The sequence below is a fragment of the Mytilus californianus genome, unplaced genomic scaffold, assembly GCF_021869535.1.
Source record: "Mytilus californianus isolate M0D057914Y unplaced genomic scaffold, xbMytCali1.0.p SCAF_2, whole genome shotgun sequence".
NCBI lineage: Eukaryota > Metazoa > Mollusca > Bivalvia > Mytilida > Mytilidae > Mytilus > Mytilus californianus.
This window is the reverse complement of record NW_026262668.1, coordinates 122,135,135-122,161,533: the sequence shown is the minus strand read 5'-3', so window position 1 is coordinate 122,161,533 and position 26,399 is coordinate 122,135,135. Positions and strand designations below refer to the sequence as shown.

The 26,399-nt window shown below is 33.7% G+C and overlaps 1 protein-coding gene and 1 long non-coding RNA gene across 2 annotated transcripts; one reads left to right on the top strand and one right to left on the bottom strand.

The window, feature by feature from the left end:
• Nucleotides 1-1,103: 1,103 nt before the first annotated feature.
• On the top strand, nucleotides 1,104-7,902 carry LOC127728723 (uncharacterized). The gene is made up of 3 exons (XM_052236374.1): nucleotides 1,104-1,207; nucleotides 5,789-6,043; nucleotides 6,585-7,902. Exons 1-3 carry the CDS (start codon nucleotides 1,175-1,177, stop codon nucleotides 6,792-6,794), a joined length of 498 nt encoding a protein of 165 aa, XP_052092334.1. The 5' UTR covers nucleotides 1,104-1,174; the 3' UTR covers nucleotides 6,795-7,902.
• Nucleotides 7,903-22,744: 14,842 nt separating this feature from the next.
• On the bottom strand, nucleotides 22,745-25,721 carry LOC127728747 (uncharacterized). The gene is made up of 2 exons (XR_007994353.1): nucleotides 25,017-25,721; nucleotides 22,745-24,681 (listed from the first exon to the last, which is right to left on the bottom strand). It is a non-coding gene; the product is annotated as an uncharacterized LOC127728747 (long non-coding RNA).
• Between the last annotated feature and the right edge of the window lie 678 nt (nucleotides 25,722-26,399).

Below are 26,399 nucleotides of genomic sequence, written 5' to 3'. Positions count from 1 at the left end.
ATTGGGCGATATCTTAAAGTTAAACAAGAGACATTACCGAGTCGCTTGGGCGAATATCTTAAAGTTAAACAAGAGACATTACCGAGTCGCTTGGGCGATGTCTTGTGGTTAGACAAGAGGCATTACCGAGTCGCTTGGGCGATGTCTTGAGGTTAGACAAGAGACATTACTGAGTCGCTTGGGCGATGTCTTGTGGTTAGACAAGAGACATTACCGAATAGCTTGAGCGATGTCTTGTGGTTAGACAAGAGTCATTACCGAGACGCTTGGGCGATGTCTTGTGGTTAGACAAGATACATTACCGAGTCACTTGGGCGATGTCTTGTGGTGAGACAAGATACATTACCGAGTCGCTTGGGCGATATCTTGTGGTTAGACAAGAGACATTGCAAATTCGCCTGGGCAACACAACCAAGTCGCTTTAGTATGTCTTGAGGTTAGACGAGGTACATTACCAAGTCGCAAGTTACTCAAGAATAAGCAACACGCAAATATATAAGTTTTTATTTATTTTGTGTGTGTGTGGGGGGTGGGGGGGGGGGGGGGGGGGGGGTGGGGGGGGGAGTGATACTTGGAAAGCACCGTATTTATCAAATTCAATCGAGTATAGTTTGTACTGATTTACATCTCCTCTATATATCAATACTTTGCAAATTGGATTTTATGTCGTAATGTTAAACCGAGTTGTTTTAATAGATTTTGTTTTTTATTTTGTAGTACCCGGTGAACTTGCTCACCATGTCCACCCGGCTGCTATGAAGCTTGCACTGAGGTACCACATACAGACTATGTGTAGATCACCTCATTGTGTCAATTCATTGGTTCTATACCTAAACAGTCCTGCTAAAAGTGATGGAACTATGTATCTATGGGACATAAATTCTGATGGTCTGGTGAGTTCAATAATTTAAAAAAAGCTTTAACAGGAGGGATTGTGCCTGATATTCATATGATGAAGACATAATCTTTTAATCAGTTTAGTTGAGGTCTGGAGCTGGCATGTCAGTAACTGCTAGTAGTCTGTTGTTATTTATGTATTATTGTCATTTTGTTTATTTTCTTTTGTTTCCTATTCTGACATCGGACTCGGACTTCTCTTATGCTGAGTTTTACTGTACGTACTGTTAATTCATTGGTTCTATACCTAAACAGTCCTGCTAAAAGTGATGGAACTATGTATCTATGGGACATAAATTCTGATGGTCTGGTGAGTTCAATAATTTAAAAAAAGCTTTAACAGGAGGGATTGTGCCTGATATTCATATGATGAAGACATAATCTTTTAATCAGTTTAGTTGAAGTCTGGAGCTGGCATGTCAGTAACTGCTAGTAGTCTGTTGTTATTTATGTATTATTGTCATTTTGTTTATTTTCTTTTGTTTCCTATTCTGACATCGGACTCGGACTTCTCTTATGCTGAGTTTTACTGTACGTACTGTTGTGCGTTTGTTTTTTCTACATTGGCTAGAGGTATAGGGGGAGGGTTGAGATCTCAAAAAACATGTTTAACCCCGCCGCATTTTTGCGCCTGTCCCAAGTCAGGAGCCTCTGGCCTTTGTTAGTCTTGTATCATTTTTAATTTTAGTTTCCTGTGTATAATTTGGAGTTTAGTATGACGTCCATTATCACTGAACTAGTATACATATTTGTTTAGGGGCCAGCTGAAGGACGCCTTCGGGTGCGGGAGTTTCTCGCTGCATTGAAGACCCATTGGTGGCCTTCGGCTGTTGTCTGCTCTGTGGTCGGGTTGTTGTCTCTTTGACACATTCCCCATTTCCATTCTCAATTTTATTGATTAAGTAATATTGTCGTTTAAGACAAAATACATATCGTAGCACAGTCAGATCACCCGACACGCGTATCTGAAATAACCTTCATCGAGTACGCTAGATTAAAAAGCAAATTTGGGTAAACAAATAAATGAAAAATTTGGAGAGCCAAAAAATCAATGATCAGTTTTGACTATCGGAAATGCAGCTTTACTTTCAATTAACAAAAGTTAATCATTGAATACTTTGTCTTATGATTCCACCACACATTTCCATATTTCTCGTTGGTAACCATACCACGTCTTATTTTTATATTAGTTGTATCTGTCGTAATCCTTAATTTCAAGTTCAATGAGATAAATGCCACTAAAATAGTCGTATGCTTATTAGGCCACCATCATCTTAATAATCTTTCAAACAATCTCAAGGTTCAAGATATGGTCTACATCGGCACATCAAACAATTAGCCATATTACCATTACTGCTCACTAGATTTCCCTTCGTCATGGTAAAATATGCCAAATCATAGTAGATAATTGATATAAATATAGTGTCCATAAACAGTTATCATATCCAGTTGATCTTTTTTCTTTAAAGAAATATCAAACTTATTTAAATCTCTATACTCTCTTCATTTTATATTTAGAATTGTTTTTGTTATTCATTTTAACTAACTATAAATGCGTCATCTAGCAATTTTGAGGCGACAAATTGATTTGCATAGTAATTAAAGTTGATTTGTAAAATAATTACTGTAATCCAGTAGTCTTATTAGAAGCATTATTGACAGAACTGTGTAAAGTGTTTATTATGTATCTTACACTGCCTTTATGGGTGGTCGGTCATTACTTGTTTGGAGAATTATGTCTGACAAAGATAACTTAATTTCTCATTCAAATACATCTGATAAGAAATATCCATGTATATTTGCCTTGTATTGTAACTTTAAATCAATAGAGCAACCCAAAATTATATCAAATGAATTAGACACAAATTAAAGATCAATAAATGTATTAAAAATTGTTGATTTTAGTACAAGTGCTGAGATAAACAGCATGTGTATTGTTAACAACTCACAATAAATAAATAAGGAGATGAGGTATGATTGCTAATGAGACAACTATCCACCAAAGTTCAAATGAAGTGGATGTAATAAATTATAGGCAACCATACGGCCTTCAACAACGAGAAAAACCCATACCGTATAGTCGGCTATATATATAAAAGGCCCCGACATAAAAGATATGAAACAATTCAATACAGAAAACTAACGGCCAAATTTATAATAAAACCATTAATAAATTTACGAAAAACAAATATTACCGACACGAACCAACGACATCCACTGAACTACAGGCTCCTGACTTGGGACAGACACATAAAGAATGTGGCGGGGTTAAACATGTCCCCCCCCACCCCCACCCTGGGGTGAAACAGCACAACATAAGAACAAACTATAAAAATCAGTTGAAAAAGGCTTAACTCATCAGATCGATACAAAGCAGAACAGAACAATCAAACATAAACACAGACCGGACGTGGCAGGGTATTTATACATCCCTCATCCCCAACAACAAAAAGGACACGAAGTACAGATCTGAGAGTACTCACATTTAATGACAGCTAGTTCAAACTGAAAGCCAATAACAACTAATAAAAAAAATCATGTATCTAAGACTAAAATATCAATCAGTGCATATCCAACATCCAAGGGATTTAGTGTAAAGACGTCATTAACAGTCAGAGAAAAACATGACCTTGTGCAATGCCAAAATAAAGGTATCGACAGATTGTAGTACCGTTAAAGTGCATACGTGTATAACAAAACTATTTAGTATGATTTCATAGTAATTTACTGATAACAAAATCAATATTTATACAAATAAAAACAATATTCAAAGATATAATTACAGTGTTGAATTGGTAACCTTTTACAATAAGTTTATTTAAAGGATTGATAAGTTTACCCGGATTGTGTATAACTTTCCGGGTTCGGTAAACAATATCACCGTAAAATTTAGAATGTATTGTAACTTTAAATCCATAGAGCAACCCAAAAAGATATCGCTTATCTTGTATGTTTCTAAAGTGAATTATGAACCTAGTTGTCCATAAAAATCTTCTAAATTCTTGACGGCTATTTCTAAGAAAATATATAACCCTTTCCTTAGCCGCGTCTGACTCGCATTGTAAGTTCTATCCTTTATTTCAATGTTTTGCCTATTGTCTTAAACTATAATAGCTAAGTAGAAACGATAGACAGCAAAAAAAAAACAAAAAACAAAACAATCAGAAATACAAGATCTACAAAATCATCAAATGACCACACAATTGGGTGACTCTTCAAGAGTTATAGCCTTATGAAACAATTTAATGTGAAATCAGTCGAGGTGGGAAAAAAAAGGCGTCGATCAAACACTGTTACATGTTTTATGTTCGTTAGAAATATAAATAACATGATGCTATTCAAACCTTTGGACGAAAGTTTTGGCACTAAGAAATCTAACTTTACTTTACGCTGAATAATCACAAACCTTGTTTGTCGACGGATTTTGACGAAATTATTTGGTACAAATAAGTAAAATCGGTGACAGTGACGTTAGTTGTATATATCTGGTCATATATGTCAATTACAATCAACACAGACTGTGACTTCGAGTTCATTTTAATCCAGTGTTCTTAGCGATTGTGAATTTACTGTGACTTCAAATTCAACAATCAAATGCTACATTTATAGGGGCGGGATCAAGTTATCGTTATTTATACATCAGACCATACTGCATGGTTACCGGTTCTTTTGATACACCAAACCAGGTACTTTATATCTGAGAAACAGGAAAGATATTCCATCAATTTTAGAATTCTTTCATACATTTTTGTATTATTCAATATGATCAGTCAAAATGTACTCTTTAAGGATCATTTCACTTCCTTTCATTTGATACCTTTATTACCAAATATATTCTGCATTGTTTAATATTTTAAGGATGTACTTGGGTGAGGTTTAGAAATTATTGTCAGATGTTCGGAATCCTTTTTTATCCTACGATACAGGGTAAAATAATTTGCCCCATAACACCCATTTTTTCTTTTCAAATAAGACTTCAGTAGCTCATAAAAGATCATTTACCAAAATTTAAGCAGATTCTAGATTTCTTTTCTTTCGATTTGAGACCCAAATAAAACCAATGCACAATAAGGTAAAAGTCCGAGTCAGAGTTTTCCCGCCATTTTTTAAAACTTAAATATCTCGAAAAGGAGCTCCATTACCTATCAAAATGTTTTGCTTATTTTGTTCCATAACTAATGTTCTTCTGAATTATAGTATCAATTTTAAATTCTAGATTTTTTTAATTTCACCTAAGTACATCATTAACACTTGTGCGTAGGAACTATTTTGTTTAAGTTATGTACTACATTCCCGATTTGGTGGTGTTACATCTTAAAAAAGTCTATCCGAATTATTTTGAAAAGAATTCCGTTCATTTTGTTTATGGGCCGTCTTAAACTTGCAGTGAGGTGAAAGTTTTTTTTTTGCTCCGTGTCGAAGGCCTCACTGTGACTTTGAGATGAAGAACAGCAATACAAGCGCTGTTCCTATGCTTTTGTGTGTATTTGCTGAGCATGTACTGATTTTGTGTCATGGATGGATACCCCCGATATCCTTTTTTTTCTGTTTTATTATGCAAAGCAATTTTAATTCCTTTAAAAATCGTTTTATCTTCATAGCAGAGGACTTTGAGGTGTAATTTGAGGTTGCTGACTCATTTGACATTTATAAGTTTAACGAATAATCTGTATTTTGTGCCTTTTAGCATTTAAAAGTCACAGTATACAGAGAACGCGAAGGAACATTTCAGAATCAGTTCATTACTAAACTTAAAAGAACATATAAAGTCAAAATCTTACAAAAATGTAACATATTGAAAAATAATTGTCTTATTTCTGCCTTGATGAAGACAGTTTCCGTTAAATAGGTCAGAATAAGTGATTTCTATTGATGTCATTTTATTTTACAGGCAGTAGATGCTGAGAAATATTACTTAAAAGAATTCAAAGAAGATATAAGTAACTGCCAGGCAGAATATGTCCATGTGATAGTCGATCAAAGCTTCTCGGGAAATATAGCTGACGCATTCAAAAACTCGAATGACCATCGGAATGTTGTGGTATTTGCTAGTGGAAAAGATAATGAGTATGCATTTGATGATGAGTTTACACGTCACTGGGCAATAGCTAATCATACAACGGAGTGTACTTGGCAGGTACAAAAGGTCAGTATATAAAAAAAGTGAAAAAATACGCGTCAATAATGTGATGTAGAAAATTTTCTACCTATTTTTGGTTATACAAATTAAGAATGAAAGAAATTCTACACAAAAATTTGAAAAATATCGTGTACATTAATCATTAAAAAACAAGTGTCTTGCGATGAAATGAATCGAGACAATCTCAATTGTAACCTTATCCTGGTTATTTATTAAAAAAATTGCTTTCGCGCTTTCTAATTGTTGTAATTATAAACCAATAATATAAACTTACATTTTAACTACTTGTAGTGTTCATTCCAGGCATATTTCTTTGTTGCATTTACTAATAACCTGAGTTTTATACTTTTCATTAAACGTCAAAATTGCCTTAAAAAGAAACAAGGACTTTCTTTTTAAAGATAAAAATATAATAAGTTTGGAAGTTTTGGAACAGTACATCCGATGAAAGGAAATTTACAATTGGATGTACATTGTACTGACTTATATATATATTAAGCAGATTAAAATTAATTGCGATTTTTTAATTCTTTTGTTTTGTTTTCAGCAAATCAAAAATTTAGCCAGCAAATCAAACCCAGAAAGCCATGAAGGACAAAGGGGAGAAGTTAGAACGACAATTTTTGGAGCACCTTGTCACGTTATTCCGCCATTTTCTAATCGTGAACTTCGTCATGATTACTTGGGTTGTCAGTCTCTCCCAACAGCATTGTGGATAAAAAAATTGTTTTCAGATAAGAATCCGTGGCGGTATTAATGACGTAATACTATCGTACACAGCAATGATATGATAGGGTTATATTTTTTTCTGATATCAAAACAGATGATCTGCTTCAATAGATTATGACACAAACACACACGAAGAAAATTCGACGTTACAACCACTGGGATTTTGTCGTCGAAAATTTACGTAGTCCTTATTAACGTTTTAGTATAAGTATCATGCAATGTTTGGATGTTGAATAATTTGTTTATAGTCCACAGTAAAAACAAAAGCATCTTTTAAATATACTTAAACGTACATTTAATGTTTTACACGTATTTGTTTCCATTTCTATTATTTAAAAAGCTCATTTGTGAACAATATTGATTTGAAATTTTTGTGTCATTTGCTTGTTTGTCAATTTAAAAAAACACAGTGCAGAGACGATTTAAATCGATAAAACTGAAATCGGTTACATAAAATAAAAGGTAGTGTTGAGGAATTTTTCGTGCTGGAAAACATCAAACAACCAACTAAAGTCTAGAAGACTTTTATCAATTGATAAAAACTTAAAATTTTTAATGCGGTTTGTAATCATTCCAGTTCAAGAGACACAAAACATGTAACGGGTATACGGAATAACTTTTGTTGCAAAAGAGAGTCATGCGCTAGTGGCATTTGTTTAACAGTAGAATGCATAGCGTTTCATTGCAAAGACAACTGTGTGTATAAAGATACATACAATAGATGACTGGCATAGTTACAATCGAGATGCGAGATTAAAACATTGCAGCGAGATAAGTAAAGTTAACAGACAGAATGCAGGCATACTGCAGAGGGCATGCGTAGTTACAATGGAAAATGTTAGTATTGGTTTTATTTAAACTAACAAAGGAGAAGCATGCACCTACAATGGTTACGCATATAGTAACAACAGCAGGTGACATAGATAGGACGGAGATTAACAGCGTATTGTAACGGGTACATAGTTGTGATGAATAAACGGGTTGTGATTTATGTAATTCTTGTACATATAGAACTATTTATATGGTATTGTTTATAGATATTGTTGTACATCATTGAATTGTCCATTTTTACATTGTCATCAAAATCATGTATTGTTGTACTATTGTTATCTATGAAAATAAATACTCTGTCGATATTTGATCTTCTACATTAACCAAGCATCATCAACATGTGTGTTACTCAGTCTCTCACTGTATCCGGGATGGCCATATTTTCGACAAGAAGTAAATATTGATCATCTTAATAGTAACATAAATCTTTCTGCGGTTATTTTGAAATGGGATTTTTTTAACATGCGAAATTTGTTTTATGGAAAGTAAAGGTGTCTGCACATGGGCAGCTTATTTCCCTGTACGGTGACATATTATTGCTTACATCTACGTCATTTGTTCTTTGGTGGGTAGCTGCCTCGTTGACAACCATACCACATTGTCTTAATTTATATTTCACCAAACAAATATTATGTATCTTTTTTTAAAAAGGAAATGTTTCAGCAACAATTTTTAAGCAGGATGTATGATAAGAATCATTATATGTCTTTGTTTATACTTTAGAATAGTTCATGCATATTTTATATAAAAAAAATCTTCGAGTACCTTCTTCTTCTTCTTCTTCCAATAATTTGCATAACACCTCTGGTGTATTATCGCAAATGACTATTTACACATTGCCCACAGGAAACATCTTTCCAACATACTATGTACACAAATCCGGTTAAAAGCCATCGTGGTGTTATATACAATTAAAACTGAGATATCTAACATGAAGCAGGTGTCTGGAGGCTGTCTTTGAATCCTTCCAAAGTGGAAGCTGTGACGACAGCAGATGGTAGTTCATTCCACAGACGAATTGCAGATGGAAAAAATGATTGCTGGTGGTTTTGTATTCTCGAGAAGGGTAGTAGGAATCTGGTGTCATGTCCTCTTGTTGTTAATGCTACACCCCTCGGTATTAAGTATTGCTCTGGTGGTATTGCAACAAGATGGTGTATTATGCGGTAGAGCATGATGGTCTTTACTCTCTTTCTACGTTCTTGTAATTCGATTCATTGCAGGGTTTTAAGCTTCCGGGTTACACTACTGGTGGTTCTGTAGTCACCGGTTACAAAACGTGCTGCTCTTCTCTGCACCATTTCTAACTCTCTGATGTTTTTCTGCGTTATTGGGTCCCAAATGATACAAGCATACTCCCTAATTGGTCTTACTAGTGTGGTATAACATTGGGCCTTGATCTTATTAGGACAGGAGCTGATATTTCTTCTCAAGAAAGAATTAATGTTGTTCGCTTTCTTGGTGACTGTACCTATATGGTAGTTCCACGATAAGGTGTGGCTGATATTAAGGCCTAGGTATTTAGCATTCTTCACTACTTCTAATGTCTTTCCATGTATTGTGTAGTTTATGGTAATTGGTTTTCTTTTATTGGTTACCCGTAGTACCTCGCATTTGTCAGGGTTGAATTGCATGAGCCATGTGTCCTCCCATTTCTGTAGATTGTCTAGGTCTTTCTGGAGTAAGATGGTATCCTCCTCTTTACATATCTTTCGGTAAAGTAAACAATCATCTGCAAATAATCTAGCTTTAGATGTTACTAGTTCTGGCAGGTCACTTATGTAGATAAGAAAGAGAAGAGGCCCCATTACAGTTCCTTGGGGAACTCCAGATGTTACGTCTGATGTTTCTGACTTCTTTCCATCTAAAACAACCTGCTGTGTTCGGCCCTGAAGGAAACTAGCTATCCATTGAAGTGTGTTCCCTCGTATACCATAGTAGCTGCATTTGTTCAACAGGCGTTGGTGTGGCACTTTATCAAATGCTTTTGAAAAGTCTAGCAGTACACAATCCATTTGGTCCCCGCTGTTGAGTCCATCTGCTAGATCTTGTATAGTAATAGCAAGCTGGCTCTCACATGATCTGTTTTTACGGAAACCGTGTTGATTTTCAGACAGGATGTTATTTTCCTCAAGATGACTGATGATGTTACTATGAATAATATGTTCCATGATCTTGCTACAAATCGACGTCAGGGATACAGGACGATAGTTTGATGCTTTTCCTCTGTCTCCTTTTTTAAATAATGGTGTTATTAAAGCCTCTTTTACAGCCACTAGTACACCTCCATACTATACGTATCGATGAGACACACAGAATAATATTCGAATTTCAATGGGTTTTCAACAGATAATGTGTAAACACATCAAAATCAAAGAAAAATATAGATGTGCATATGTGCTGTTTATTTCACGAATGAAATACGAGTGATACATGTATATGTGTAACAAGTAATTGTAAAACAAGGATTGCGGCAGAAAAGTACTAAGGTAAATTGGTCTTTTCTATTAGCTCACAAAAAAACAACTGACAAACTGACACCGATACCATAACAACAAAAAGCATAAGACAATATATATAAGAGTTATTATATATAATAGACAAGACGCATATATAAGAACAGAAATTTCGCCACGATATAGCCTTTTCAGTGCTTAGGCACCGTAAAGCAAACATTTAATATTTAGCTTTGTGCTATATAAATCCCCTTATAAACACCTGAATCAATTGCTGTAGAAGAGTTACTTGTTATCAAACATGTTTAACCCTGTCACATTCTTAATATGTGTGTCCCAAGCCAGTCTCGTGTAGTCCAGTGGTTGTAATGGTTGCCGTTTGTCATAATTAGGACCCTGCATCGAGGATGCGGCAACCCTATATATAGTTTTCACTTTGTCCGTCACCATGAAATTTTGCACAGTTGCTGTATATAATATAAAGTTGTGCATATTACTTTGTAAAAATTGTCAAAACTTAGTTTTTTGTTAAAACATCACAAATTTTAAGAAATATAAAAATTTAAAAATGAGGAGATATGGTATATTATCTTACCTCCTACACATTTCTAGGAATATGATTGGTTAAAAGCGTCTGCGTGGAGACCGTGTATATTCCATATTAGGTTAGTAGGGAGGCGGGGCTTATTTCATACACGGTTAGTAGTGGTGTTACGTCCCTTTATAAAAGCAAAACGGTACTGAGAAAAAAATCTTAAAGGTTTCAACAGACCAAGAAATTGATGATGAAGATTGAAATAAATTCATAAAACACATTTAAACCTAACAAGTTGTTATTGTTGGCATCTGTTTTTGTATGATCAATGGAAGTAGTTTCTTAATGCTAACGGTATTACAGACTTGCTCATTTTGATAGGTCACTAGTCTAAATTTCACACGTTAAGATAGTCGGTAAGATAAATTCGTTACATAGTGTGCTAGTGACGTAATACGGTATATATGGGGTCAGTAAATTCCATATGGGGATTCGAGCTTCGCTCTCACCCCATATGGAATTTACTGACCCCATACATATATATCGTATTAGGTCACTAGCACACTATGTAACTAATAATTACCAATGAGACAACTATCCACCAAAGTTTAAATGAAGTGGATGTAAGCAATTATAGGCAACCGTATGGCCTTAAACCATGAGAAAACCCCATTTGTATAGTTGGTATAAAAGGGCCCCACAGGAAAAATATGGAACAATACAATTGAGAAAAGTAACAGCCTAGTTTATAACAAATCAATTTACGAAAAACAAATTTAACAGACATGAACCAACCACAACCACTGAATTACAGGACATTCCTGATTTGGGACAGACACTTATATAAATGCTAAAACTCCTAAAGTATGAATAGGACGCGGATAAATTTTGCACACTTGCATGATAATATACAGTTATGCATTCTATTTTTGTGTGAAAATTCACAAATTTTGAGAAACAGTTTTCGTTAAACAAAACACTCCAAAGGTATGGGTAGGTCGATGGTATTTTGCACAGTCGTTGTAAATATTTGTAGATGTGTATATTTTTTTGGTGAAAATTTCATCGATTTGATGATTTAAACATTTTTCAACTGATCCTTATAGTTTGTTCTTATGTTGCCCTCATGTCAAATGCTAAAACAAACAAAAAATAAAGCCAATGATGAATAAATACTTCAATACTTGATGAGCTTTTGGACAAAAAAAAAAGAGTAGTCAAATCTAAATCTGAGGTGTTGGAACCTTAGTAATCTTAATAATTTGTATGTTTATCGAAAAGTAATTTACACATGATGCATCACGGATTACTGAGCTGACAGTACCCTCGGACTGGCATCCCACCAGCAGCCTCTGACACAGAAACAGAATTTCGCAATATTACCTTGCCATGTTCTGTCTTTTAGCTTTTATTGATTTATAATACATAAAAAAAGGAAAATAAGCATAACCAACAAAAATAAATATTACAAACGACCAAGATCCAACTCCTCTGAATAAAAAATAATCGGACAAACAGAAACGAACATTTAATGGTCCTGATAGCCTACACGCACAAAGTGTGGAATGGTTGAACCAGTTTTGTGTGAGCACACACCACCCCTTTGTATTTTAACTGTTGTTTGGATTTTCCATATAACTTTGAATGTGCTAGGAAACTAACAAATATATAGCAGCCCTCGTATCGTTGGACTAAATCAAATGCATCTCTCTCTTGTTGCCACTGGTGTCAAAGACTGCTCCTGTAAAGTACTTCTCTAGAACTAGAGGAATAGTTTTGGGTAAATATAGACACTGATATATAAGGGCTTAGGATAGACTCAATCGATACGGAGGTACAAGAGTTCTTTGTTACTTGAAATTTTCTTTACGTTATTAGTATTAGCAAAATGAAAATAGGAAATAAATAAAAACAGCTAACAACCAGGGAAGATTATACACCAAACCAATACGTCAAACAGTGAAGAATAAGATTAATACTAACAACACAAACAAAATTAAAGTATATTGTTCTAATAAGATGAATTTCATTCTCACCAATCTATTAACAAAAAAGGATTTTAACATAAGATATGCAACACTTTCATTTACTAGTATTTTAAATTGATGTTTTCCTAGTTGTGCATTTTATAAGCTATGTGTAAATTGAAAATACTTGCATTGCTTTTAATGTGATGCCATGCAGTTTACTTACCGGTATTGTGGTATACAGGTGGAATCACAACCCCTAGGTCAAATAAAGACAGGCAACCATATGAGTAAAAGATAAAATAAATACAACCAACAGACACAAACCTTAACACACACTCCACCACCTTGGACGAATTCAGGTACTCGAGAAAGGAAATCAGTTCCTGCTTCTCTGTAATGGCACTCTTTGTGTTACTTCTGTTAAAGTCCGTTGATGGATCATAACCATAGTAGCAAATGTCTCTTGTATAACCATAAAAAAAGTTTTTCAAGGCAAGGGATGGATATACCCATTACATTCAGAAAATACAACTCAAAAACTGTCTTCTGTAACAATTAACTATATCATGGTGGTGTTCGTAATACTTACTTTTATTTGTTATTTCTGCTTTATTTCTTTGTATATGTTTTAGTTTTGCTACTTCTGAAAGTTCCAATTTATGAAAGGAACCATGAAATATATAATACGAGTTATACCCAGGTGTTTCCTTTAAAAGTACCAGTATCAAGTCGGGCATTATCAATTAGTTTCCATTTGTGTGTATTTTGTAATGTTTCCCCAAGTACTTCTTATTAATGTGGATTTCTCCTTATTATGACGCTCTCTGGGTAATGATCTTTCTGTTTGTGGACAAAAACCTGTTCTCTCTCTCTCTCTCTCTCTCTCTCTCTCTCTCTCTCTTTCTCTCTCTCTCTCTCTCTCTCTCTCAATAGTGATATATATTCTGTAGATGAAAACCAGTTTGCTCTCTCTCGATAAGTATTTAGGTTATGTAGATGAGAACTAGTTTTGCTCTCTCTCGATAATGATTTATGCTCTGTAGATGGGAACCAGTTTTGCTCAGATTTATGTTCTGTGGACGACGTTTATCTGACAAGTCTATATCATTATTACAGTATTGAATTGGAGTCATCACATCTAACCAAAAGCGAATTATCACTGGACAAAACAATACCTACACAATCCTTTTGTATTACATATGTGAGGTATTACAGAACGTAGAATGTACTTTTGTACCAACAATACATGATAACTATCAGTAAATATTCCCTCCTTGTGCAAGTCTTCCGATTCTCCATCAGCTACTTACACATCTTGACCTATGATAGACATTAACAAACTTGATAGATAACGTCTGAGGTTTAACTTTCATCTCACAGAAACAAAAGTAAATATTCTTTGTATTTGGCCTGTTTGTTTATAGACCACCCTACATATGTATAATAGTAAAACAAAGGAACATAAGATGTTTAACAACTTGTTTGTAGATCTGGATTACATGGTACTTCTTAACCTGTCTGTATGGTAGTATTAATTTGTCTTAATCTTGTAAATTTATACATACTTTCTCACCTGCAAAATATTATACATCGTTTGAATTTCAGACAGTATAAGCTGATCGTATTATGTAAAATACGCATGATTTAGGATGAGGTTAAAAGGGTTGATTGTTGGATGGATGTATCCACCGAGCGGGAGTGGATATTATTCTTTTGTCTGTTGCCTTGTTACTTTTTTTTGAGGATTTGAAGAGTAAATATTTTAAACGTCTCAATGTCGACGCTGGTATTACTGTCCCACAGCTATAAATCATATAGATACAGCAACATGAATTAATCTGTTTAATGTATAGCTACCTCTATAAATTATCTCTCTCTCTATATATATATGTCTATAATCTCCTTTTTATAACTCTTGGTCAAGGTATAAACGTACTGCCTATAAACCCAAGATCCCTATCAAAATATCCTACGTCACTATCTCACCCTGTCCAGTAGTCCCTGTCCTCGTATGATTTCTATATATTTCTTTAGAAATATGTCTATATGTATTGTCTATATACCAACTTATAAATTATTGAACACTATAATGCTTACAAGTCTATCTTCTTTCTCTTTTCTCTCTATAACACAAACCTCATATTCATTTTTGTGTAACGCTTTATAGCGTGCCTTGCTGGTCTTAGAAGCTGAGACAAGTCTACAACATCAGACTCTGTAATCTGCAGTTCCATGCTGAACTGCTACCTATATTGTTTCAAGAGGATATCTAGTTAACAAAACTTACATAATTGATCCCTTAAATAGATCACTCAAAATAGTGTCCCTATATGTAACGTGAGTTAGTGTTCGTGAGTAATGATATTTTTCTGTAATGTAACAGTTTATAAGGTTTGAACTATTCGAAATACTTAGATGTTGTTTCTTGCACTCCGCAGTCATAAATGGACTAAACCAGATTTGGCAAAACTTTTGGGATTTTTTTTGTTTTCAAACAGGCTATTCAACTCACAGGCACTTGTCTTTGAAAAACAATTGGAATTTTTTTTCAGAGACAAGTGCCTGTGATTCAACTCTGTATTTGTTGTTGGCCTTCAAATTGTTTTGATTCGAGTGCCACTGGTTAGCCTTATGTAGACGAAACGCGCGTCTGGCGTACCAAATTATAAGGTCTGGCGTACCAAATTATAAGGTCTGGCGTACCAAATTATAAGGTCTGGCGTACCAAATTATAAGTCTGGTACAAATCTTTGAAGAGTTTTTTTTAAACTATATATGCTATGAACAAATACAAAATCTGGCTTTTAGATTAAGTTAGAGCGTTCCTTATGAAGGTAAATCCAGAAAAGAACTTCGGACACACAACATTTATAAAAGAGTTATTTTAATTCTATGACGGGTGGTTTATCTACAAAAGTACTTTCTGAAAAATCGTTTAAAGTTGTCTAATTCGGAAGATAAGTGAGAATTAATTAATGAAAAATGTATGCAATAATATAATCCTGTAAGCCACGAATTCTGTGTGAGGAAAAGATGCGAATAGACGTCAATAAGATAGCAATCTAATGAAACAATACAATCAAAAGGTTAATATATCGACGATAAGCGTATATATCAAGCTTATTGGAAGAGTTGGGAAACAATACAATCAAAAAGATAACATATGTATTCGACGATAGACGTATGTATCAAGCTTATTGGAAGAGTTGGGAAGCAATACAATCAAAAGATTAACATATGTATTCGACGATAGACGTATATATCAAGTTTGTTGGAAGAGTTGGGAAACAATACAATCAAAAGGTTAGCATATGTAATCGATGATAGACTTATATATTATCAAGCTTATTGGAAGAGATGTGAATATATTTAACTGAGACCGTCAAAGATTCAACACCAAGGTTACTCTAGGACACAAAAATATTCAGATATCTCCTACGATAATTACTGGCACGGTTCTTGACTTACTATCTCTAATCATTTTCCTTTCTGTGATCTAGAATGCATACATTCAACTCTTTGTCTAAACTATTTTGTTTAGCTTTTTTGCTTCATATGTTTAATCAAACGTGTACTTTATCTTATAAAGTGTTCGAATTTTGTATAAAAATGTAAAGCAAAAGCAAAAAAACAAAATCCCCAAACTTCTTCATCCTTAATGAAAAATGAAAGAGATAAGCTTCTATATTATTCATGTTTAGATTAATACTTTTATTGATGATATCGTATTTAAATATTGAAAATGGACATCTTGCTGGTACAATTCTTGAATACAGGAAAATTTATAAATTAAGTTCACGTTTAGGATTTTACGCCTTCATCGTACATACAATAGAAGTCGGTTCGTTCCGTCCACCCACTTTGTTCGCGGATTTGAAACGCTGTGTAGATTTTGAAAACCTGTGTAATTCTTTAAATTCTGCATGAAATGTAACATGAATTTTCATGACGATATTTGTTATACACGTTGTAAACAGTAAATACTTTAATAGAAAATACGACATTCTTGTCCATAAATCGCATTAGAACGATGACTTTGATCACTGACTTGGGCTTTTCACTTGGTTAAGAACCATATTTAAATCTTAAGATGCACTAAATTGCATGGGAAAATAAAGCCGTAATATAGCATTAAGATGCAACAGGCTTACTTTCCATAATTTACTGGGTGTAAAAATTGGCAAAATAAATGCATAATGTTCGATTTATGAATACAAAAAAGTCACATAAAATGATTTTTCTGCATTCAGTTCTACAGAAAATGTCGGCAAAAAAATAGAGAAGCACATAAATATATTGTGCATCTTCCCAAAAGTGTTCGGTATGCAACTAAGAGTTCAACGACACAGAAATCCATATAAAATAGTTTATTTTATTCCTCTGTAACTAATCAATTTGGCATTGTTTGAATATATACTATATTATCAATGGTCTGTAAATGATGAATTCTTTTATATATCATAAAACATCAAGTATAAGCAATATAACGGACCAGAGAATGCTTCCAGTTGTAGAAGGCTCAAAGTACTGAAGTTGATGCTACGAAATCATGCCGCTCTACCTTCTACGTATGCCTATTTCCACTACTATGCTTTTTCTAGAGTTTTTATAACTTTATAGAGAGTAAGTAAATATTTTAAATGATTTAGTGCGAATGGTATTGTTCATTTATTAATGTTCATACGAAAGCTTTTAGGTTATGTCGGAAGATTCTTGAGTATAATCACATAAATTAAGTAATTTGGTATGTTTCATGGAAAATGTTAACGAATTTGGTTTAAACCTATCAGATCTTCAAACAAGGAACATTCTTAAAAAGTTCTTATTTGGCTTTAATGTATTTCGCACATATAAAATCAATAGACAAAATGATCCCATCGTGCAAATACATGTGTCTTATCTAGTGTTCGTATTATTATTTGGTTGAATATAAATAAAGATGAAGAAGATACCAGTCGACAGTAAAAAATCACAAGTCGAAGAAAAAAGACAAAACCATGGCTAAAAAGAAAAACGACGAACAACAAAAAGTCTTCAAAACATTACACTGAAAATTTAAGACTGAGCAACACGAAATCCACCAGAAACTAAGTGATCTAAGCTGCTCCGGAAGGGTAATGGTATCCTGCTCCACTAGTGGCACCCGTCATCTTGCTCATCATGGGCAAGTTACATGCTGTGACACAGATGTCACAATCGAGATATAGAAGACAGTATAGTGGCTATGCCCGTGACAATTAGAACATACCCGTGGTCATCTTTAACACAGACAACCAAAATATTAAGATAGCGGTCGTTAAACTTTCGAAGGGAAATGTCTTCAAAATTAGAAATAGGAACCCTTGGTTCAATAACTTCATCGAAAGCAACAACCTAGATCTACCAAGGAAATCATTATAAGAAACGCAAGCTCTGGAATATCGTTTCAAATTGGAGATATGAATGAATGAATGATCTTAATTCTCATAAACTATATACATAGTTACAGAGAAGATAATATTACAATGATAAACAAATTTAAATACAGCATGTGTGAAATACAAATGACTTTCTTTTATATGATATTAAAATACATATTTGGACAAAAGATAAATAAACATATAGTTGTTTTTAACCAGGAGGATAGACTTTCAAAGAAATATATTTAATAAATCTACAGAGTTTCTCATGTTCAACACAATCTCGGGTTGAATATATATATAATCCATAAATACAGGCACTGCTGGAATGTTGCTACATAGTCATAGAAGTGGAAAAAACACGGGAACATAAAAATCCAGTGTCAGATATCGATTGAACTTTGTTCTGATCTTAAGTTTTATCAATTTAATTTTAATTTTGTGGACGTCATGAATTTAAAAAGTATGATGCTTATAAATTCCATTAAAAAGTGCAAAATCATTCAAAATCAGCTAAATTCTGTCCTTGATTTCTTTAAAATCTTATTTATTCTATTAGAAATTTAATCACTAAAATCAGGGACTAGATAAGATCATCTCCGGTTTATTTCTTTTTCTACTAATTTTAATTATGTGTGTGACTACTTAAATTATATCAGACAATTTACATAGGCGAAAACCACCACTAAACGTTTTACTTCCGTCATTCCAAAATTCAATTGTCCAGACATTTTTTGATAGTTCTACCCAAGGATAAAAATCCTACACGAGGACAAATCAAATATCACTCCTACACACATCCACAGGTCGAAATATTTCATTCGTTTTTCAGAGATTTTACAAAATCCCTAAAATATGATGACCTATTGAAGTAAGATTTTTTATTACTTATCGGACATACACGTATTAAAGTTACACACAATGTCAGATATCTTCATTAAAAGCTCTAAATTATATTTCAGTGATTTTGCAAAATCCTTAACGAAAATTATGGATTTCACAAATGCACTCATCAACTTAGTGAATATACAGAACTCCGGAAATTTCAGAGATTTGACAAAATCACTAATTTTACAAATTCACTGTAACATATATATTTTTATATACAATGAAAATAGAATAAAATTAAGCAGATGTGATATGAAAGCCAATGAAACAGCTATCAACCAGATTTAAAATGAAGTAGATGTAAGCAATTATAGGCAACTGTCCGGCCTTCAACAATGAGAAAAACCCATACCGTTTAGTTATTCTATGTATTTCAATGTAGAAGGTTTCTGCTTTACCGAGCGCAGTTATTTAATCACTTAAATATGAGGTCAACTCCTTACCGAAAAAAAAAGAGAAACAGTAATACGATCAAAGTAATGTTAGCATAATAGCATAATACGATGAAAGTAGTGTTATAACAATACGACGAAATAAATGTTAGCAGATTCCGATAAAAGGAATGATTGGAAAGTACGACGACTGAGTTTCAGCATAATACGATGAAAGTAGTGTTAGCATAATACGATGAAGAAAATGCAAGCGGAATACGATGAAAGGAATGATAGCAGAATACGATAAAAGGAGTTTTTGCATAATACGATGCAAGGAATGTTAACAGAATAAGATGAAAGGAGTGTTAGCAGCAGTGGCGGATCCAGAAATTTTCATAGGGGGGGCCACTGACTGCCATAAGAGGGGGCCCGCTCCAGTGATTCCCTAAATAATCAACAAAATTTTTACCACAAAAAAGGGGGGGGGGAGGTTCCCCCTAAATCCGCCTCTGAGCAGAAAAAGATGAACGGAGTGCTAGCGTAATATGATGCAAGGAATATTAGCAGAATTAGATGAAAAGAATGTTAGCAGAATAAGATGAAAGGAGTGTTAGCAGAATAAGATAAAAGGAATGTTAGCAGAATACGATCAGCGTTTCAGCACAATACGATGAAAGTAGTATGTGCATTGTAGCATTATACGATGAAAGTAGTGTTATAAAATACGATGAAAGGAATGTTAGAAGATTCCGATGAAAAAGAATAATTGCAGAATCAGACGAAAGGAATGATTGCAGAATACGACGAAAGGAGTTTCAGCATAATACGATGAAAGTAGTGTTAGCATAATACGATGAAAGAAATGTTGGCGGAATACGATGAAAGGAATGATGGAAGAATACGTGAAAGGAGTTTTTGCATAAATCGATGCAAGGAATGTTAACAGAATAAGATGGAAGTAGTGTTAGCATAATAAGATGAAAGGAGTGCTAGCATAATACGATGCAAGGAATGTTAGCAGAAAAAAACGAAAGGAGTGTTAGCAGAATAAGGTGAAAGGAGTGTTAGCAGAATACGATGAAAAGTTTCAGACCAATACGATGAAAGGAATGTTAGCAGAATACGATGAAATGAATGTAAGCAGAATACGATGAAAGGAGTTAGCAAACCAGATGAAAGGAGGGTTAGCAGAATGAGATGAAAAGAGTGTTAGCAGAATCAGATAAAAGGAGTGTTAGCGAAACCAGATGAAAGGAGTGTTAGCACAATTCGATGAAAGGAGTGTTAGCAGAATTCGATGAAAGGAGTGTTAGCAGAATAACATGAAAGAAGTGTTAGCAGAATACAAAATATATGTGGTAGCCCGACGTAAGGAACAGTTACACGTTCAACTTCTGACACTCTTGCGACTAAAGTTTGTTAAATTCAATTTTGCAGTTAAGGAATTTGTTGATATATTGATCTGGACAAGCAATCAATCAATGCAAAGAAAGCAAAAATCCGTTTGAAGTAATGGTAGGCAAACATTGTAATCCTTAAACTTCGGGATAGTAGAAAATGAGTTTGGGGCATCCATCCATGACACAAAATCACAACATGCACAGCAAAAACCACAAAAATCAAAGGAACAGTGCTTTTATTGCTGTTTTTCACCTTAAAGTTTGTTTCCTATTTGTGGATTGTGGAGGTACCAAAAATAAAAGCAATTCTAAAAGATTATTTGTGGAGTTCCTGAAATATTTTTGGATATTCTGAAATAGAATTATGCAGGAATCCTGTTCCAATTTTTCAGGAGGTCCATAATCATTAATCAACATCCTGAAATCGAATTCTGGAGCTCCTTACAGTAATTTTGACTTAACCTCAGTCTCAAAGTAGTCAACAGTATCGATTCTTCAGAAAAGACACATGTATATATCTTTTAACAATTGTACTGGTGATTCAATAGTTTTTTTTTCTCTAAACTGCTTATATATAGATATAAGAAGATGTGGTATGAGTGCCAATGATACAACTCTCCATCCAAGTCAAAATTTACAAAAGTAAACCATTATAGGTCAAAGTATGGTCTTCAACACGGAGCCTTGTACCCATTTAGGCATCAGGTAAATTTAATAAAAATCTAGGGTGACACTTATATAAAAATAAGGTGTGGTATGATTGCCAATGAGACAACTATCCACCACAGTTCAAATGAAGTGGATGTTAGCAATTATAGGCAACTTCTCATTAATACTTTTTTCTAAGCTAAAATGGGAATCATAGGGCGATTCTTTTTTACATTTCACCTAATGTAGCAAGTCCATAGCTCTCATCAAATAGCCTTAATGTGTCAGAAAAATAAGATAATACATTTAATGACTACCATTTGAGGTCCTGAATACCAAATATGGACAGAGTACCATAAAAACATGAATGGTATTTGCAAACATAATATAGAATGGGCATAATGAAACATATGAAAGGGTTATCCAAGATCATGAACTAGCACTCCTAAATAGAATTATTCTAGAGTAATACAAAATCAAAACATAAAGTCTACATTACCCACTAATTCTGATTTCTAAATACTAGGATTTCTGTTTAAGAACTACCAAAATGGTAATAAACTGTTAACACAGAGATATGTCTCGCCTTTTTGTTATTTTGATAGTAAAATGCAAATGCTGAGATTAAAATAGCAATGAACCATGACTGAAGGTTCAGCGCCAAACAATCTCCATGGAAATGAGATTTGCCAATGCTAATACAACTGTATACCAAATATCATTGACCTTCCACTTGTGCTAGTGGTTCACCATCAACTGACCTAATCACAAACTAATACACGTAAACTAAGCAAAAGTTTCAAAGTCAATAGAACATGACTGCAGGGCCAAATAATCTCCATGGAAATAAGATTTGCCAATTTTAATACAACTGCATACCAAATATCATTGACCTACCACTAGTGGTTCACCATAAACTAGACCTAATCACAAACTAATACATGTAAACTAAGCAAAAGTCAATAGACAATGACTGGGAGGGCGGGGCAATATAATCTCCATGGAAATGAGATGTGCCAATGCTAATACAACTGCATACTAAATACCATTGACCTACCGCTGGTGGTTCACCATGAACTGATCTAATCACAAACTATTACATGTAAACTAAGCAAAAGTTTCAAAGTCAATAGACCATGACTGAGGGTGCAGGGCCAAATAATCTCCATGGAAATGAGATGTGCTAATGCTGATACAACTGCAAACCAAATATCATTGACCTGCCACTAGTGGTTCCCCATAAACTGACATAATCACAAACTAATACATTCTTGACGCTGACAACACCTTTGCAGCCAGAAGCAGCATACCTATCTCTTGTATTTTGACTCTGTCAAGGCAAGACAAAAACAAATGTCATTCCCTAAACATTCAAATAAAATCTTGTAACATCCTCTCTGTTCTATAAGCAAATATAACGAGTCTGTAAATATAAGTTATTATGTAGGCATGATCAAATAATAATAATTCACTGCAATAATTTCTGCTTCATTTTAATAATCATAACAAATCAATACTTCTGTGTATAAATATAAAAAAAACATCAAATAATTATTATCTGCTTACAAAAAACATTACATTTGTAACAGCAAAAGCTTTTACTATACAAAAATCATACAACTATGCAGATTCTGCTAAAAAAACAAGCATCTTAGATAACTTATTAAACTAATATAATTATTAAACTTTGACTCTAACAAATATATTGAAGATTTTTGCATCAATATATTAATTAAAATTTTGCTATTCTTTTTACACTTGGCCTCAACTGTTAAACATGGATTATCATGCAAATACATTATTTCTATGACTTCAGCTACAGAGTCAGTACAGACAACCAGGTTAAACCTGAATATCCATATATTAGCAGATTCTGATGTCAAGGTCAGCACAATGAAGAAATATCAAAATAAGCACAGTTATTACTGTTTATGAATGATTTTTCTAAAAATTAAAGAACCTTAGTGAGCGCGCTCACATACCCCACGTCCCCACATTGTCATTGGAGAAATAAAATAAGTGTAAGAAAAAAAAATTGTATAAGAAAAAAAAATTGAATCATAATTTCCTGTCAATATGCAAATCTACATAGTATGTCCTTATTATCTACAAAGTTTCATGAAATTCTGTTGTGTGGTTTCAGAGGAGTTGTGATGACAAACTGTTGCAGTAGTACATTAAAGCAAATAAGTTCAAAGGGGCGTAAATCTTGGAAAAAAATTGAATCTTAATTTCCTGTCGATATGCACATCTACGTAGTATGTCCTTATTATCTGAAAAGGTTTAATGAAGTTCTGTTGTGTGGTTTGAGAGTAGTTGCGATGACAAAAGGTTGCAGTAGTATATTGGGCAAATAAATTCAAAGGGGCGTAACTCCTGGAAAAAAATTGAATCGTAATTTCCTGTCGATATGCACATCTACGTAGTATGTCCTTATTATCTGAAAAGGTTTCATGAAATTCTGTTGTGTGGTTTGAGAGAAGTTGCGATGACAAAAGGTTGCAGTAGTATATTTGGCAAATAAGTTCAAAGGAGCCTAACTCCTGGGAAAAAAATTGAATCTTAATTTCCTGTCGATATGCACATCTACGTTGTATGTCCTTATTATCTGAAAAGGTTTCGTGAAATTCTGTTGTGTGGTTTCAGAGGAGTTGCGATGACAAGAAATAGGACTGACGGACTGACGTACTGACGGACAGACGGACGGACGGGTCAAAAACATTATACCCTCCGCAACTCGTTGCATGGGGTATAATAAAGTTTTGTTGAAAGGTAGACTGTAAATCTGCAATGAAAGGACCAAATTTGTACCAAAAAAGACTCAAATCATTGGTTAATGACAATACTTGCTAAAAGTAAATCAGAAATACCAAGTTCAAATTGCTGCTGACTATTGATAATTTAAATGATTTATATAAATGGAAAGGTAGAGCATCTATCCTATCCAAATTCATTTCCTCAGTTCAAGTAGTGTATAAGGGTACCTGCAGAATTACTTGTTAAATCTAAAAAGTAAATAGATTTTAAGAGTAAGTTATAATAAACTGTTAACACAGAGATATGCCTTGCCTATTTGTTATTTTGTTATTTTGATAATGCAAATGTTGAAACTAAAATAGCAATACTTTAACATGTAAGTTATGCAAATATTCAAAGTCAATGAACCATGATTGAAGGTACAGGGCTATACAATCTCCATGGAAAGGAGATGTGCCAAATCTAATGCAACTGCATACCAAATACCATTGACTTTTCATAAGTCGTTCCCTTTAAACAAACATAAACACAAACATTAACTTGTAAACTATGTAAAAGTTTCAAAGTCAATGAACCATGATGAGGGGATTGGGCTATATAATCTCCATGGAAATGAAATATCATTGACTTAACATTAGAGGTTCATCTTGAACTGACCTAATCATAAACTAATACATGTAAACCAAGCAAAAGTTTCAAAGTCTATAGACCATGACTGAGGAGAAAGGACCAAATATTCTCCATGGAAATAAGATGCGCTAATGATTATACAACTTCATACCAATTATCATTGACTTACCACTAATGATTCCCGTTAAACTGATATAATTACAAACTAATACATGTAAAATAAGCAAAAGTTTCAAAGTCAATAAATCAAGACTGAGGTAGTGTGGCCAAATAATCTCCATGGAAATGAGATATGCCAATGCTTATTCAACTGCATACCAAATATCATTGACCTACCACTAGTGGTTCACCATAAACTAGACCTAATCACACACTAATACATGTAAACTAAGCAAAGTTTCAAAGTCAATAGGCCATGACTGAGAGGGCAGTGCCAAATAATTACCATGGTAATGAGATGTGCCAATGCTAATACAACTGCATATCAATTATCATTGACTTACCACTAGTGGTTCACCATAAACTAGACCTAATCACAAACTAATACATTGTTGATGCCGCTGCCGGAAACAGCAAACCTATGTCTCGCTTTTTGACTCTGTCAAGTCGAGACAAAAATCGGTGAATTTACATAGTAAAATGTGGTCTGCAAAGTTGGCATTTAAAAAAAATAGTATTAGTTTTAAAGTAACAAATAATTAAGTTCATACAATTTTTTTAAGGGATGGCAAACCAATAAAAGTAAATTAAACAAGCATTCTGATATTATTGCATGTCAATACATAGTCCCCTACCGGTTAAAAATTCATTGTACTGTAACAAAATGCTAACTTGTACTATAATTTGTCATGGTGTTAACTTTATAACAAATATCAAGTCAATATCTTCAAGCATGATGAAAAAAGTATGGAAAACTGATTATTTGAGTGAATTTTCTATTTCAAAGGACCATAACTCTGCACAAAATCATCAGACCAGAACAAAATTCGAATTTGATCTGTAACTTGTCATGATAAAGCTATATACCAATTATCAAATCAATATTTTCAAGCATGAGGAAAAATGATTATTTGAGTGAGTTTTCCAAGTCCAAGGACCATAACTCTGCACAAAATCATCAGACCGGAACAAAATTCGAACTTGATCTGTAACTGGTCATGATGAAACAATACACCAAATATATAATCAATATCATCAAGAACGAAGAAAAAAAGTGTGGAAAACTGATTTGCCAGACTGACGGATGGACAGACAGACAGACAGACAGAGTGCAAACCTAAAGTCCCCCCTTGACTTCGTCGGTAGGGGACTAAAAAAATACAATGAGCAAAATCCATACCGCATAATCAGCTACTTCATCAAGGACAGATACTTAATAAGTTTTAAATATTGTAAAGATTATCCTCTGAGGTGCAGAGGAAGTATGACAAGTTTCTTTGCACTCTTTAAACTGTATGAAAATGAGCTTTGACCAACTTTTATGAAAGGCAACCAGATGAACAGGACATGTATAATATGTCTTCCCACATATATGTAAGGGGACATAACTAAAGGTATACGTATTAAATATGAGTATTGACAATTCTTTCATCTTGTTTAAATATACAATAACAAATAAGAAGAATGAAACAATAAATTTAATGGCTTATGTAAGGACCTTAGCTAACACAAACATGGTGTGAATTAGGATATAATTTGAAAGGAACAAAATGGATCCTATCTCAATATTTTCTAGCCAATTCTTG